Raw genomic sequence first — 16742 nt, 5'->3', positions numbered from 1 at the left:
TTTTTCAGAAGTGTAAAGTGCCTGAGACACTACTGCAACCAATACAGCCATCTTCAGATACCAGAAAAATACACCAATCCACCAATAACAGTAAGTGACCATGTGGCTTGCTTTACGTGGATGGAATCACACAGCATCATGTAGGGGGTAAAACAGCATGAAGGATTTGTTGTGGTAATTTAAGTTGTGTAAGAAAGAATTTGGAAGATGGGCCTTTTGTGGGAGAGGAGTTGGGGATTCTTGGATAAGCCACCAATTTCTCTTTCCCTGAGTTAATGTGGTTCCAGATATGCAAGCATTCTCTGGGAATCCGGAGCCAAGGGCCACCAACAAGATATAGGAAAAATTATTTCAAAAAGAAAAGAAGACAGTGAGTCTCTTGTCCTGCTGTTCTTACCTGTTTCTTCCAGAATCTCTGAATCCTTTAGCAAACGGATTTCGGTCAATTTTTAATCTGGTGATCTGGAAATAAACAAATAAATATCAATTGTTTTCATATTAGCCAATTTCCTTTTGTGTTACTCCTAGAAAATTAACAAAACTCACTCTATTAATAACATCTGTTGTTTTTATTTCGTTTCCTTTTAGTTAGAGATTTAAATTTCAGCTTGTCATGGGGCTTGGGCCTGGCACCCAGATGTGTGACTCACTTCTTTCTGACGACCAAGGTTTGCCCTGTATGTGACTCTGATCTCACTTCTCCTCCCTGTCCTTGCCCCAAACTAATGATAAACTTTGTGTGTAGATGGACCCAGAAAAAGGAAAAGTGAATGATGGTGAGGTCCATGGTTGGTGACACACAGGAGGCACTTCAGGAATTCTTGTTGAATGAACACTGTGTAAGGGAACGATTGATGGATAGATGGTTACAGTCATCTATTCAGTCCAGTAAACTACCAACAGACAGTCGGCTTCAGCCTGAGGGAACCAAATAATAGGCTGCGTTTCCCATGTAACATAATATGTGCCTTTCCTGCCACCAGAAACTGCTCATTTAATGACCTGAAATGTTTGTAGAAATGACACAAAAAGCAGCCCAGATTTACCCAAAGTAGGGAGGTTCCTCAAATATGAATGGAGCCACATGAAATACATCTTATTCAGTCTCCAAGACTCGTTAGCCAACGAGAAAGAGCGAAGAGGAGGCTGTGCAGCCTGGGCAAAGCCAGCACATACACATGTGCCACCCTCTTGGCCAGGTCCTCAGAGGCCATCCACTTTTTACCCTCCTCTTAGTGCATCAGACCCTTCCACTGAATCCTGTCTTAGTCCCAGTAAACCCTGACACAGTTGGATAGATCACCCTAATGCTTCTAGACTAGAAAAAGCCTGAACAACATATTCCATATGAGTCCTAATGTTCTTACTTCCAGTCGTGGTCACGGGAGGCATTTTGATACCTTTGTGTCTGAACCAGATGTAAATGACTTGCTCTACCCAATACACAGACACTCGGGCTTCCAGAGGCCAGCAAACTTTATGGCCCATTTTAAAAATTAAATTATACACATTCTTCAAGATCTGACTCTCCTACTATCTCCAAGGTAAAGACACAGAGCCTTTCAACTTATTGATTTCTCAGAATTTTCAGGCTAGTTTGAAATTTCAGGCTAGTTTGAAAATGCTTTATGAAATTACTTTTCCAGTATCTCATTGGGGGTCCTTGGCTCCTGATTCCCAGAGAGTGCTCAGTCCTGTACTCTGATCTCATACTCTGCAATCACATTGATTCATAGGAAGAGAAATGGGTAATTTAGTCAAGAGTCCCCAAGTCTGCTTTCCACAAAAGGCACATCTTCCAAATTCTTTACTACCCAACTTGAAGGCTGGGGAACTCAAAAGAATGAAAGAGACTCTGAAAAGCCAATCTAGAAATATGAAAATCTCGTTTAAGGGCAGACTTAGATTGCTGCTAACTGCAAAACACATTCTCACTAAGACAATGAAAGCTGGCTCCTCTGCTGCAACTCTTTCCTAGTCCTCCTTTCTTCTCACCTCGTCAGAGTGGAATTTCCCCAAGCCACAGACTTTAAAATGTCTTTAAAATGCAATGTGAGATTCTCACAAACTTACTCTGACTTGAAAGCACCGTGCTGGCTTCAAGGTTACTTTGCTCCCTAAACATGCCATGCCTCTAGAATGGTGCACTAATAATGTAGCAAAGGCAATTTTACATCTATTTTATAGACCAGAGCAGGAGCCTAAACGTTTGGCTTTCTGAAGTCCAGTGTCTACCATGTGAATACTGTATTGAATTTAAAGAGTGCCACTGCCTTTCTGTGTTTGACTTAAAATCGGTTCTTTCTTCCCCCATAACCCACTGCAATAAACCACACGCCATATTTTCTTTTCAAGTTGGGGTTATAATATTTTATTTTCTCTTTCAAGTTGGCTTATCCTGTCCAACTCATTTATGATAGTGGTTTCTGATATACAATTGCACTGCCGTGTTCGGGGTACCTCCACAGACCCCTGTAAATATAATGACATTCAAGTTCATGGCCTGGGAGAAATAGTTGAAAATCTGATTCCCCCAGCTGAGTGTAGCCCAGGCCAAGGGCTCTGTATGGAAATTTAATAGAAAGGCTCCAAAGATGTTAGGGAAAATAGCATGCCTGTACTTGGTCCAACAATTTTAATGAGAGGTCTAGAGAGTTATGAAGGGTGTAGTGGTGATGGTCATTATTCATCAAATATCTTTTGTGTGCTAAAGGTGACAGGTGACACCTGTGACACTTTGGTGAGTAGTCAGAATGTGGCTGTGTTGCCTCTTTGCTCTTAAGAAGCTTATAATCTAGAAGAACAAAAGGCAGAGTAACCCTGGAAAGCAGATCATAATTAGATCCACAACCAAAGCAAATTAGCCTGAAACTTCTGAGGAATCAGCAAGTTCCAAGACTCCAAGTCTTTACCTTAGAGGTAGTAGAAGAGCCTGACCTCAAAGAATGTGCACAATTTCATTTTTATTCATAAATTGGCCATGAGGTTTGCTGTCCTCTGGAGGATAAGGATGAGTAGAAGGTGAGAGTTCATCAAGTAGAAGTTGAGAATTCTCTTTCTCTTTCCCCAGTGGAGACAAAGAGTAAGTAAACAGTTGGATCGCCTGCGCCTGTTTTCCCATTCAGATTGAAACTTAGAGAGTGTGGTGGGGAAACTCAGAGAGCCTGGCAAGGTGACACAGTATTATATATGTATGTATGTGGAGGTGGCTAACAATGATACAAACATGCTACAGACTAGAGAGCTAAACAGAGGAGTTGGATGAGTCCTGGTGGAAAGCTGGACGAAGAAAGAGACAAAAGAGGCAAGAAAATAAAGTTTCACTTCAGCATTTTTCTCAGACTATCAGCTCCAGGGACCCAGCAACAGACCCGACAGCTGCTCCAAAGCACTACAGTGAGCCCAGAGACCATATAGGAACCCACAAGCAGCCATGAGAACACGTAAACCTCTCACTTTCACCTCTATGTATGCACCATACAACCAGAGGCCAGAAGTCCACTGGGGGAAGAGGAAACTAACCTATGCACCCAAATCAAATCAAGTATGCTAAGAGATATAAACTTCAAATAGAAATGCAGAAATGCAAAAGTATGTATTCCCGTACCCTACTCCATTACAGGTGAGGGTCTTTTAGGGAAAAAGGCTACACAAAATTATACGTGTGTGTGTGTGTGTGTGTGTGTGTGTGTGTGTGTGTGTGTGTGTGTAAAAAATTATATATGCATATATATATATCATGCAAAGGGGAATGAGAGAACATTTCAGTGATTTCCAGCTCCATGTCATATTATGTTTTATCAGCGAGAGACAAATATGTCTTCTCACCTCCCTGCCACAGGCCAGCTGTATTCTTGACTAAACTACTCTAAATGGTCTTAGAACTGACCTCCTTCCTTGTACTTCCTATCCAGTCTAAACAGCAGCCTGAGTGATCTGCATCTGCACATTCCTACAGTGTGCTGTTTTTTTCCCCCAATGACTACCCCTGTACAGAATTCAATCCATCCTCCTTGACCAGCCTTGCAGGGCCAGTAAGCTCTGGCTCCAGCCCATGCTCCAACGCTAGCACATTCCTCTACCCTTGTCCACAGGCTCCAGCCAAACTGAACTGCAATCAATGCCATAATGTTCCAAGTCCTTCCCCGGAGAGACCTTTCACAGTGCTCCACTCCTTCACTCTACCTTACACAGAGCTGACTTCATACTAACCCTCAGACTAATGCTCTAGGCTCAGGAGACAACTCCCCTGATCGTCTCTGCTGGTCTCTTCAACTGTGCTGTCTTTAATCCATCTTTCCTTTTAATCCAACTGTTTGGATTAATCATACATTTATTACTTATTTCCATATTTGCTGTTCCTTTCCCTGTGTGACAAGTAAGGCCCATACCTATTTTAAGTACTACTTCATGAAGTACAGCCTAGAATGACATGCCTTTGGCACCCAATGGGTTTTTGTCAATGAAGGGTGAATGAATGGGTGGTAAGGTGGGGTAGTTCTTCAAACCCAAAGCAAGGACAAGACTGAGCAACTCTTCACCAAGCCCCCCTTCAACTCCCTGTTTTGTCTTCACTTCTGCATCACAGACAAAGATCATTAGTGTCTTTCAAGCTAGGACCAGCTCTATTAGTAACTTCCTGTGAAGCTGAAGCTGTTAACAGCGATTGTGTTCAAACTTGGCCATGTGATAAGAAGGTGTGGAAAAGGTAAAGGCTGTCAAAGCAGTAGCCTTCACTGATTGTATTTTCCTAATCTTAATATTCTTCTGTCTGAGGCGTTGAAGACTGGAAGAAAACAAGTGCTTGTGAAATAAATTAAGTATACCTCACAAGGCATGGTATGGATGAAAATAGTACAGGTTCTAGAGATGAATCCTGAAGATGAGTATTTTAAGTAGAACCCAGGCCAAAAGAACTTCCCTTATTACTGCTCTTGTTTGTTCTTATTTTTTAACCATATAGATTGGAAGACTTCCCATCAAGAATGAAAACAAAATGTTTGAGCTGGTGTGTCCAAAATTAAAAAAAAAAAATCTGCATTGGTCTAATTGCAAAATAGAGGAAAACTGGCTGGGCAGTGCAGGATATAAGAAGTGGCTCAGAATCCTGCTGGATTTGGTTCCTCAAATCTGGCAATGGTTTCAGGCATTCTTTCTGCTTCCTGTAGCCAATTTTCACCAGGAATAAGCCTGTTACCTGGGGAGAGCATGGCTATGTCTTTTTGAAATCTAGTTTTCTGCTTTGAAAAAAAAAAAGATCAAAGTTCAGCAGTCTTTTCCCTCAGAGAAGACAAAGATGCAGTGGAATTTCCTGCTAATTACATGAGGATATGCTGGCATCAAAATCTTCCAAGAAAATGGGTAGAGTATTGCATCACCTTTATTCCCAGTCTACCAACTGACTCTCCATGATGAGATTCTGGGCATGGTGTACCACTCTCTTTCACAGACCTGCCAAGTTGGCATTCTGAGAGCAAATATTAGCAATAATAACTTCAGTGTGTTAGGAACACTGAGAGTCTATAGGTTGCGAAGACAAATGTGAGGAAGAAATGGAAAGGGGGAAGAAAAACAAAATATTCCAGGAAAATAAAAATGTTTAATTCATACTTCACATCCAAAGAAGCAGGGCTATGGGTATATAAGGAAACCAGCATCTAAGTCATGATGGTTAAATCTCTCAGGGATGTAGACTTGTAAAACACATGCCCAATGCCATGCCACCAAACAGATGCAAATATCTTAAAACTATGGAATCATCCTTCATCTTAACTCATGGCTTCTAGACTTTAGAATTTCGTAAGCTGGCCTAATCCCTCCCCCAACATTTGAGGAATTAACATTTATGTCCCCAATTTTTATTCTATCAGCTGGAAAAAATGAACACCTATCTACTCTACGAGTATCATTATTTCATAAAATAAGTAACATTTTGCCTCAAAAAGCAGACAGGCCAAAATAGAACAATGTAAGTGAGTGTTTGCAGCTGTATTTTTCAGTGAACTTCAAAATGCTTCTCCCCAGTCACTGACACTGATTCAGACTCAGCTATCAGATTGCAAATTAGAAAGCAGCAGAACAGTGACTTACCAAAGCAGTATGCTCCACCAGTGGCAGAGTCCAGAACTCATACCTCTAACCTTCCAGTTAGTATTTGCTACCATATCACAGGACAGTGTTTAATTGTTCTCACAATAAGGCACCCTCAAGATGGAGGAAGATAAAATAATTAGACTGTGGTTCTAACATGATGAATGTCATGAAAGAGGTTCAATGCCCTGGCAGGACTATGAAGGCTGAGTTCATCTGCAACTAGGAAAGAAGGCTATATGTAGAGGTCGGTATTTTTACCTAACTTGAACAGTAGAAGCAACACAAACAGAAAACGTGGAAGGAGGGGGGCAATCTTGCGAAACTACCTATAATAGCAAGACCGTGCAAGTTCAACCATAAAATTTCAGCTAGATCCCGCACTCTTGCAAGTATGCGATGGGAATAACAGGAAGTGAGCCTAGAAATAAAGCCAGTGATTTAAGACATCAATGGAGAGACTTGAGGTCCTAGACTTTGTGTCTCAGGCTCTGAGGCATTGTTGCCAATGTGTGATGGATCAATGTTGGCGTCAGCATTGTGCTTTCTCAAGATCCTTCTAGAGATGATGTGAGACAGTTGGGGAGACATTCTGATTGACATCTACAAAACCAATAAGAAGCTATCTTCAGAGCCAAGGTGAAGGGGTGGCAGGACAGAACAAGGGAAAAGCAATGAGATTAGAAAGAAGAAAATATGTCAATAGAAGCAACAGAGTCAAAAGGAAGATTTGTGAGGAGGTTCTGATGTCTCACTTGAAAGACCAAAAACAAGTCACCAAGGATGTTAGTGGACTGAAGACCATAGAGGAGTTTACAGTGTTTTGTTTGTCAACAGCAAAATGCAAAGTTCCTACCTCTAAAGAGTGGACCTGCTAAAAATATGATCTAGAATATTACAGGAATCTTTTAAAATGTTACAAACATAAAAATTGTTAGGCTGCCTCAGGTGGGTGACAGGACATTGCCCTCAATACTCATTGTGGGGAAAAGGATGAAAAAATTATAATTACCTATCTTATCAACCATCATTGGAAAGCATAAAACAACCCATTTTCTAGAAGAAACTGAAGTCCAGACAGAGAAAGTCACTTTCTTGGGGTGACTTTGATGCTCATAGAGGTATAGGACTCTGATCCAGCCCTCCAAATATCTGGTCTGTTACTGTCTGAGAAATTGGACAGATCTCTTCATTAGAAAGACCTGCTGATACTTCAGCTGAATTCTGCTCCTTCCACTGGGCTTCCTTTACTGTGTTCCTCTGGATATGTTCCTAAGAACACTGAAGACCTACTATACTGGCTCTTACCCTACACAGGCCTCCTAACTATTTCCTTTAAAAGATAGATAATAAATAACTTTATCAGAAAAGATTGCTTCTCATTCTGGACCACAGAAGTTAATAACAACATAACAATTAGAAAATATATCTTACAAAAGAACAATTTCTACTCCCCAGAATCTTCAGGAAAAGTCTGAAAATCACCACTATGTAGCAAGCCCTGATATGTAGGATACAAGCTTCATGATGCCCAATGGGAAAGACCTGAGGTTGCGGTGTTTTATTAGAAGGCACTGTATTATATTAAATCACATCTACACAGCCAAAGGGAGTATTAAACAATCATGCTGGTTGATTTATGCAGCAACTGGGGACTTATTAAATAGGTAAAGGCTGTTACCTTGATCTCAAAACAAGCAGAACTGAGTATGACCCATCCATTCTGAACATCATCACATCATGAATTCATCAGCTTTTCATGAAGACAGAGATCAAAGTAGTAACCTATTCACCATAATCCCTTCATGAGCCAACGCACCTTGTTCAATTCCCAACCATCTACTTTTCCCTAATGAACGATTTATTCTTTAAACCTGCCTCTATCCCCTGCTTTCCTCTGTCTTTCTAGACCCAGCCATATGGCAGTGCTGACTGATTCATATACACTCTCTACCTATGCCCTCCCCCACGTAATTCCATGAGGCAGGCATATTTGTGGATACAGAAAGCACAAATTGAAAGAAGTTAAGAAACCTATTCCAGGTCACACAATTTGTCAGTGTTTCAGTCAGATTCAAACAGGTGGACTTGCTGTGGAATCTCCCACTCTTCACCATGGCCCTTGTCCTGCTCCCACCCACCTGCAGAGAAAATATATGTCCAAGTGAAATGCACTATGACAGTGGACACTTCTATGAGAGAAAATGAAGTAATGAAAGAGGTATCAGGTGCTTGTGTTGAATCCCCCTTCATTGTCAGAGTAAACTGAAGCCCTGGCTTTCAGGTGGGTTACAATAATGGTTCTTGTAGCCTGTAAAATCAACTGATGAAATAGTACTATGCCCATTGTTTAGCATTCTGTGTTTTTCTACCATAAGTGTCCTAAAGTTCAAATGCATATTACCACAACACTGCCTTCAAAAAACCACTAATTAAAGCAGTAGCTGCCCCCTACTCCCTCTCTTCTGAAACATGGTAAGCTTCAGGTTCCAGTTATTCAAAGGGCCATGTGCATATCGTTGCTATATCTTGCATTGAAATTTGAAAACTTTACTGAAGATTTCTGTACATCCTCGCTCTGACTGTTGCAGCCTTCCTATGTAAGAAGCTTGGGAGGACTTGGTAATTTAAACAGCACCCAAAACAAATTCATGTTTTCCTCAACCTTACATAAAACATAGCATCTATGAATAAAATCTGAACTTGGGAGCACTTTCCACAAGCTGAAAAAGTCTGACAATCAGATGCTTAATCTCCTCAGGAGATAAAGAAGAACTTTTAAGGAATGTTGCCCAGATAGACCACGACAGAGAGAAATATCCTTTCCATGTGAGATATAGATCATTAAAAAAAAAAAAAAAAACACCACCATCACCCAGCTAGTACAGAGAAAGTACTTGATAAATATCAAAGATTTCCCTCAATTGTTTCGTGCTCAGACTAGAGCAGCTGATTCAAAGGCAACAAGTGTCATAATATTGTAAGTTCATTTTGCTTGCAGTCGATCCCAAGTGAAAAGATGCTAATGTGCGGGCTTAATAAACTGAAATCTCCTTGTTTCAGTAAAGGATCCCCTCACTGCAAATATTCTACTAATTATACAATTTAACAAATATATGATATGGTACAAAATGGGTTTGATTGCACATTTTAGGGAACTTCATAAAGTAAGGTTACTTATAAATCCATCTAGCTACCCTCTGCAAAAAACAAAACTGAGTAATGTTTAAAATAAGACAGTAATGCCCTGACACTGCCTCTGCCCTTCTCCTATCCACACGTCTTCTATGTGAGTCTGGCTGACTTCTGTGTATGTATCTAACTCAGAAGATGAATCAACACTTCCAGGAAATCTCCCTTATTCAACAAATCAAGGAGTTCTCTGGCCCTGTGTTTGCTGTTGAACTATCCCACTTTGTTATCATTGTGTTTACACATTTTTCTCTTAATTAACACTCTCAATAAGGAGAACCATCATCCTAATTACTCCATTAGCCAGCTCTGTTTCTCTACAAAGGCTAAAACCTAATAACTTCTCAATACCCACTTAATAAATGAATATATATATATATATATATATATATATATATATATATATGCCAGAAACAAAATGCTACAGGTCCCTGGTCTGCTTGCTGATCACATGAAAGCGCACAGAGTCTGGAAAGGAAGCAATGAGTCTTACAGTTTAGAGGCCTGGTAGCTTTGAGGTCACATGGACGAGAGATGCACATAGAAATCTTCAGACCCAGGGGAGAGCAAGACCCAATCCTGCACAGTGAGGACTGTCAGGATGTGGAAGAGACCCCAAACACAGGAAGACACGAAGGCAACATAGGAGTGTGGTGCTCTTGATGAGGGAGCTTGAGTCTGAGCTAAATGTAGACCAGGTCAGCTGTCACTGGACATCACCACACTGTCATCACCAACATTTCATGTGTGCTGCAAGACTGGCATCTCTCATTCTGACTTTTCTGTGTCATTGAGAAGAACTAAGCATTCCTCACCAATAACAAGACAAAGGTTCTTTGAAATCTGGGAGGCAGCAGGCTGTCCACAGTGGCCTCTTACCTGCTGGTTCTGATAGGCTGTGACTGTGGTGAACACCGTCTCAGGAAAGTTGAATGTTTTCACCCCATCCCCTACAGGCACAGGTTTGGTGGGTGAAAGATCACTGCTGAAGTCTTTGCGGATCACGTGGACTCGAGGCTGGTATTTATGCATAGAGTGCAGAATGATCTGAAACAGGAAGAGGAAACATTATGCTAGGTGTGAATTTGAGATCCCTGCATCTTTTCAAACTCTCGTGCAAAAAATAAATCACAAGATGGGAGCGTTGTCGGAGGAGGACAGATTAAGGGTGGGATGCACAGGAGCCTAGAAATCAGTGCATCCACTCAGGGCAAGAACTAAGCCACTGGGTAGCATTACCTGGAAATGTATAACAGGGTATAACCATTGTGGACAGCAGATGTGGTTCACTTGTTTAACTGGAAAGATGCTGGCCACCCATTCTCGTGTTAAGACAGCCCTCGACTAAACCTTCTCAACCTCTGCCACGTCTCATATTTTCCCCTCTGCCTTCAACATTTCAGCAGGCACCCATGTTTCCTTTCAACTCTACACTTAGTTTATCACACTCACTGAATTTGTGGGCTTCATTTCATGTCACAGAAGTGTAAATGGCATATCTGTGACCTTACCACCTCAGAAAATTACTATTTCCTTGAAGAAAATAGTCGTAGCCACCAGGACAAATGCTGGTTATTGCCAGAGATAAGTCAATGGCATCCGTTGTTCTGATTGTACCAGCAAAGCTTGAGGCTTCTTTTGTAAATTCACAGCTTTCTTAACCGATCAGCCAAAATGGTCATTCATTGGTTTCTCTTAGGTATTTTTTTGTGAGCTACTCTATTGAATATTGTGGTTTATTTTACCCGTGTTTAATCTGCCCTGTGTTTCTGTCTGACCTCGTTGACTGGACTGTGGGTCCCTAGAGCGAAAAGGACTTTGTCTGATAAATACAAGCTGATACATAGCAAATGGTTGCTAAATGTTAGATTTGTAATAAATGAAACTTAAGTAGAGAAAAAAAGTTTATGCTTAGTTACTTAAAACAGCATACAGATTCTTATTTTACCTATTAGAAAGGGCCTGGGACTAATTAGCTCTAAAGCAAAGGGGGAAAGAGGGAGGGGGGAGTAAATGGAGTTCTTTAACTCACATGTCCTTGATCATCCAGTTCATTGTTGGTCAGCTTGAGTTTGTCGAAACTCACCACCTGTCTCATCCAGGTGTCTCCAGAAGCCAGGGAATCCGGGTGTATATAAACCCTTGGAGGCACGGGGGAGTCCGCATTGCCAGCCACCATCCACTTGGAGCTGTGATACACATATCTGAGACACAGAAGGAGGGGGAGAATTTAGAGACAAATGCACAGAAGAATGGTGACCCAAGAAACAAATGAAGAAAGGAACGGGAAAGATGAAGGGATGACAAGAATGGAGAAATGATGAGAATGACGTGGAGAATATAAATGAGAAGAACAGAAATGTGGACAATCAGGGGGAAATGAAACTGCCCTGACAATGACACTAGGAAGGAATGGGGCCGATGGAGAACCGTTGTCCTTGATGATCAAAGCCACAGCTCTCACGAGGGAAACATTTTCAGAGTCCCTTTTCTTCCTCCTCCCTCTCTGTGCCATGCACCCCTGTGTGCACACAGGCATCCTGAGTCCCTGAGTCTAGCTAAAGAAAAGGTATTTTACTGCAACCTTTCACCTTTCAAATGCAAACCATATAATCTTTAGCCACTTGTTCAGGGTTTTGTTCCTTATTAAAAACATCTTCCATATTGTCCTATAAAAAGCAGCCATGTGCAGACACCCTCCAGGCTTCTGACTCATTAACCATTTCCTTGCTAACCGTCTGAATTCTGCAAGGCATTTCTATGAGAATCGGGGGCCTTTTGCATTAGTATAACTACTCCAAGAATCGCCATCAAATATTCCTAGTGTTCGCTTTAATGAACTTGGTTTGGAAATTTTTCATTGTTCACATCATTTTCCCATAATGCCCCTATACATGAGATATTGATTGTAGCAAAGGAAGTCTGTTTTCCCCCAAGCTCAACAATTTTTCTGTGGTCCTCACAGGTATGTGGCACCTCCTTAAGTTTTGGTTCTAAAGGACTACATGGGCACAGAACTATAACAAATAGAAGCACTCAGCCAGAATTATAGCTTCCAAGATTCTCTTTAACTTACTGGAAGCATTTTCTCACCTAAACCCTACAATATAGACCATGCCTCTCTAGGACAGCTCCCTCTTCATATTATTATTGTTCTGGCTTCTGCATCAATTTCTCACCTCCAAATTCAGAGGCTTACAGCCAAGTTATCATACATTAGACTTTTTAAAAATGCACCACTTATTTTACTGGGATCTCAAGACACTAAGCATGCCACCATGTATTTTATAATAACAATATAAATGTCATCAAAGAGACTTGGAGAACACATTGAGATAAATCTGAGATAAAGTTATTTATCAAACTCACTTGCACCCATATGAAGGACAGTTGTTCCCCTAATAAGATTCTCTTCTTACATTCTTTCCAATCCTTCAATTTGTTCTTCTCTATCTTTTCAAGAGTTGCATGTTAGATGTGCAATTGAATATATTGCACTTGCCTACTTCCTTCCCCCCAAAAGCCTTAAATTCCAACTCATTTATCATTTCACAAGACACATCATTTAATGTGTTCATCCTTTTAACATTACCTCAGTTAATTCCAGATTCAAGAAAGAGCCACTTAATTTTTGCTCCTGTAGGGGACACTGTAAAATCCTATTCTGTCCAGAGACGTATAGAGGATTTGAAAACACACTTAGTAAGCCCTGGTTTCCTAGCTTTAGTTACTGTTTCCTGACTGGTATTCTACCACACAGACTACTGGCATACCCTCTGCCCTTATTCACATAAGGAGTTTAAGAAATTGCCCTGGGATACTGGTGATTTCTACAATTCCAGATTCCAAAGTTCTTACCTGTATCTTTTATTGTCCACGGGCACAATGTCCATTGCTATATAGTATTGTTGGTGTGGATCCAGGCCAGTGATTTTCACTCTCATGGCAGGAAACATCCTCCTGTGAAAATGAACAAGGGCATGAGTTCAGGAGAGGAGGAAGATAAACTGGAGTGCAAGCTTAAAGTGTCTTCTCATTGGGTATTTTAAGCACATCCAAGACCAATATCCACTAATTCCCCAAGTTGGCTAATTACTATTTAACTGTAAATGATCACTGCAAATAATTAAGACTAATATGGCCAAAATTGTATCTCTTCTTAGCTTAAATTTATTGTACCTCATGATTCATACACTCAAACAGTTCATACCTGACTCTGCTTTATATTTTAATTAACCTTTTAGTAATATATATCAAACATTTCACTGAGTTTATTTGGAAATTGTCACTGAAAATTAATTTCCCAAGAAAATAATGAAACAAAATGAATTGCTGCTAGTCTCCAAACAAAGGGCCACTAAAGATTTTTTTCAATGCATAAAACTGAACAAAAATTTCTGCAATTTCTCAGGCTGTCAACGTGTGTGTCAGAGGAAGGACCCTGTGGAATAAGGAGCAAATACCAAATGAAGTCTAGTGGCCTCTGGGCAATACCTTGCTTCCACCACAATGGCTTGTTAAACTTGCCAAAACAAGTGAGGTCAGGATGTGGCACTTTACAGCTTCTCTCATAACTGAAAGGAGGAGAGGGCACAGCTCGAAAGAGGTATTGGATTTCAACAAGTCTAGAATAAAGTTTGCCATTCTCTTCAAAAACTCCAAGAAGAAAGGAAAGACACCAAGCTTATTTGCATCAAACCAGACATTAAAAAGTGATCAGTTTAAAAATATAGATTGCCTGAAAGTGTTCTAGGGTACTTGTACACAAAATACTACATTAAGCATAACCATCTGGGGCTAGTTAATGGAGCTGAGCCGACCACGGTGCTAATGAGGTCAAGGTCACAAGCTTGATCCACATATGGCCTAATTGGCTTTGCTCCATTTCACGGCCATAGACCATGCCCTGACCTCAGACAGCCATCTTGCAAATGTATGCAAGGCTTTTTATACAAGTCTCACATTCAATCCTTATCCAGCAAAAGTAACCCATAAAGCAAATGTCTGTCTGGCAGCAAGTCTGCACCATAAGAATCACATTTGAGAGACAAGAGATCTTTGATAAGGATGGTGGTGAGTTCTGAAATAGTTGCACCAAATGCATAGCCATTCCTCCTCCACACTTGATCATTTTCCAGTCATTTTATATTTTCTCTTCCCATCCTCACAATTTTAATGAGGAGGCCTTGAATTTTAGTCTTACCAATAAAATGTGATGAGTGGCTACACTCAATAACATTCACTGTGAGTTACACACTTTGATCTATACTAATTCTTCCAAACATCTGAGAGCCTTAGTCTATACTTTTCAGCACAGACCAGTAATTGCCTTCTTAACAGCAAGAATTACTATTCTCCTCTATGTTTTAATTACTAGGAAGCATCTGGTGAGAGACAGAGAGAAAGCTTACTAGTGGAGGCGAGAAGATGTGCCTCCTCTTGTTCACCTACAAGGGCTATGCTACACTGAAAGAAATGGATTTATTTTTGCTTTAATAACTTCAAAGAAAGGGCACTAGATATTTTTAATTTGATATTTTCACTGTGACAGTTATATAATCCTAAGTACTCAAATTATAAAATTACTTTGGGTAAATCATTCTATTCCTATCATCTATAAGACAAAGCAAGGCAACTTATGGACTGCGCACCTGCTTTCAATTTCTCCATGTATCTTCTGAACTCTCCAGACACTGCCCAATTTTTGTGTTAGTATTTTAATACTTTATCCAACATAAGTCATAACACAATGAAAAAGAAATTATCTTTCACATCTCATAAAATGAGTCATGTTTGGTATTAATTTTATGGTTAAATTTAGGTCAATTCTGTCTTCTAAATCCATTACTCCCAACAAGCACCTCTGTCCATGGTGCTGATTACACGGACTGGTTGGTGTTCCCCAAATTGAGGGCTCTGTACAGCTGGGTGTGCAGGAAGATATAAATGGTGAATAGTATTTCCCTAGTTGTAATAAGACATACTCTTACCTACCTAACTAAGAAAAACAAAACTTCGATGTGACTAAAGAAGAAACTGCTAGGGAGTATGTTGGTATTGTCAAGAATCGAGAGGATTTTTGTAAAAATATATGTGCAGAACTTCTGAACTTAAACACTGAAATATTGGAGGTGCACCAATGAACTGAGTTCCAATGTTTATAGAGTGAGGGATGGCATTAGCAGCAAGACTGCATGGCAAACATAGACCCAACAACAACAAATATTAAAACCAAAAAACATTCTAGACAAAAAGTAGGTGTAATATTTTGCCTCTCTCTATTCAACCTCTCTATTAAAATAAAGTTCCTTTAATTTCTTTGTTTTCCTCCAATTTTCAACACCATGAAAAGTAGAAGAGGAGAACACTAAAATCCAAGTAATGAGGTGGCACTGAAGATAATTCTCCTTCAAAGCTGAGCTACACAACAAGCCTTTCATCACTATGAAAAGTTACAGTGCAATAAGAGTACCAGAATAGAAACAAGCAGGAATTCAAGTTCATTTCATTCATGGTTTTTAGATTTTTTTATTGAATGTGTTGGTTTCTCTATATCCATTGAGATGTAGAGAAAACAAACTAAACATAATGAGTATTTTCATGAAAATAGTGTGGAAGCAATGAGTTGGATGGAGCCTTTTCACTCTGATGATATATATAACTATATATAACTATATATATAACTATATATATATATATATGCTTTGAGAAAATAAAATAGTATAGTCATGATTAATTTCAATAGCTATTTCTGTATATGTAAAGACCTAATCCAAATTCAGTTTTAACTAAATCATTTTCATTTTGAGTCAGAGACAAGAACTACAACTTTTAATGGGAAGGATTGATAAAAATTATTATGTATTTTAAAGCACCGCATATGCATGAAGTTTGGAGTTTCTGCTCAATAGCCCTTGCCCTCATGAAGCTGATTAGCCTTTTTTAGTCTTCCTTTCCTTGAATCCACACAGAAGAGTCACATCTCACTTTACAGGATTCTTGTGAAGTTCAAGTACTATGTATGTTCAGTGCCCAGCACAAAACAGACACATAGCTATGCAAAACTGAAGGATGCCAGTAAAGTCATGGTTTAACTAAAGGTGCCTCTTTTAAGAGAGACAGTGGTTTCCATACTTTTATTATCTTGGGTAACTAGTTTCACGAGAGACTCTCCCAATCATAATGAAGTTATATAATAATTTCAAGTCAACAACAAACACTATGGATCAATAACCTTGGCTCAACAGCTGCACCAAGCCTCATTCTTAAAAAGGCATGTGATTACTTTAGTCTTCAAAGATGTAAACTGTTGATTTTAGAAAAGGTTTCTTGAAAATATTACATGGAGGAATAAGTATTTGCTTTGGACCTAACATTTCTCTATTATGTATCAAGAATTAGATGAAGAAATATGTCAGAGGATGGAAAATGTTGTTTGTGAGAGCAAACACGGTAAAAAC

The 16742-nt window shown here is 39.8% G+C and overlaps 1 protein-coding gene across 3 annotated transcripts in view; it reads right to left on the bottom strand.

The window, feature by feature from the left end:
• Tbx15 (T-box transcription factor 15) overlaps positions 1-16742 on the bottom strand; it is a 108092-nt gene that overhangs the window by 31872 nt on the left and 59478 nt on the right. For all 3 annotated transcript variants that reach the window (XM_006985634.4, XM_076574708.1, XM_076574707.1), the window contains exons 3-6: positions 13141-13242; positions 11315-11486; positions 10162-10329; positions 398-462 (exon numbers count right to left, since the gene is read on the bottom strand). In XM_006985634.4, the coding sequence (XP_006985696.1) occupies positions 398-462; positions 10162-10329; positions 11315-11486; positions 13141-13242 (507 nt within the window). The remainder of the gene's footprint in view (positions 1-397; positions 463-10161; positions 10330-11314; positions 11487-13140; positions 13243-16742) is intronic.

Source organism: Peromyscus maniculatus, chromosome 6 (assembly GCF_049852395.1).
Source record: "Peromyscus maniculatus bairdii isolate BWxNUB_F1_BW_parent chromosome 6, HU_Pman_BW_mat_3.1, whole genome shotgun sequence".
Lineage (NCBI taxonomy): Eukaryota > Metazoa > Chordata > Mammalia > Rodentia > Cricetidae > Peromyscus > Peromyscus maniculatus.
Note: the sequence above shows the minus strand (reverse complement) of the source record. Positions and strands in the feature narration are given on the sequence as shown.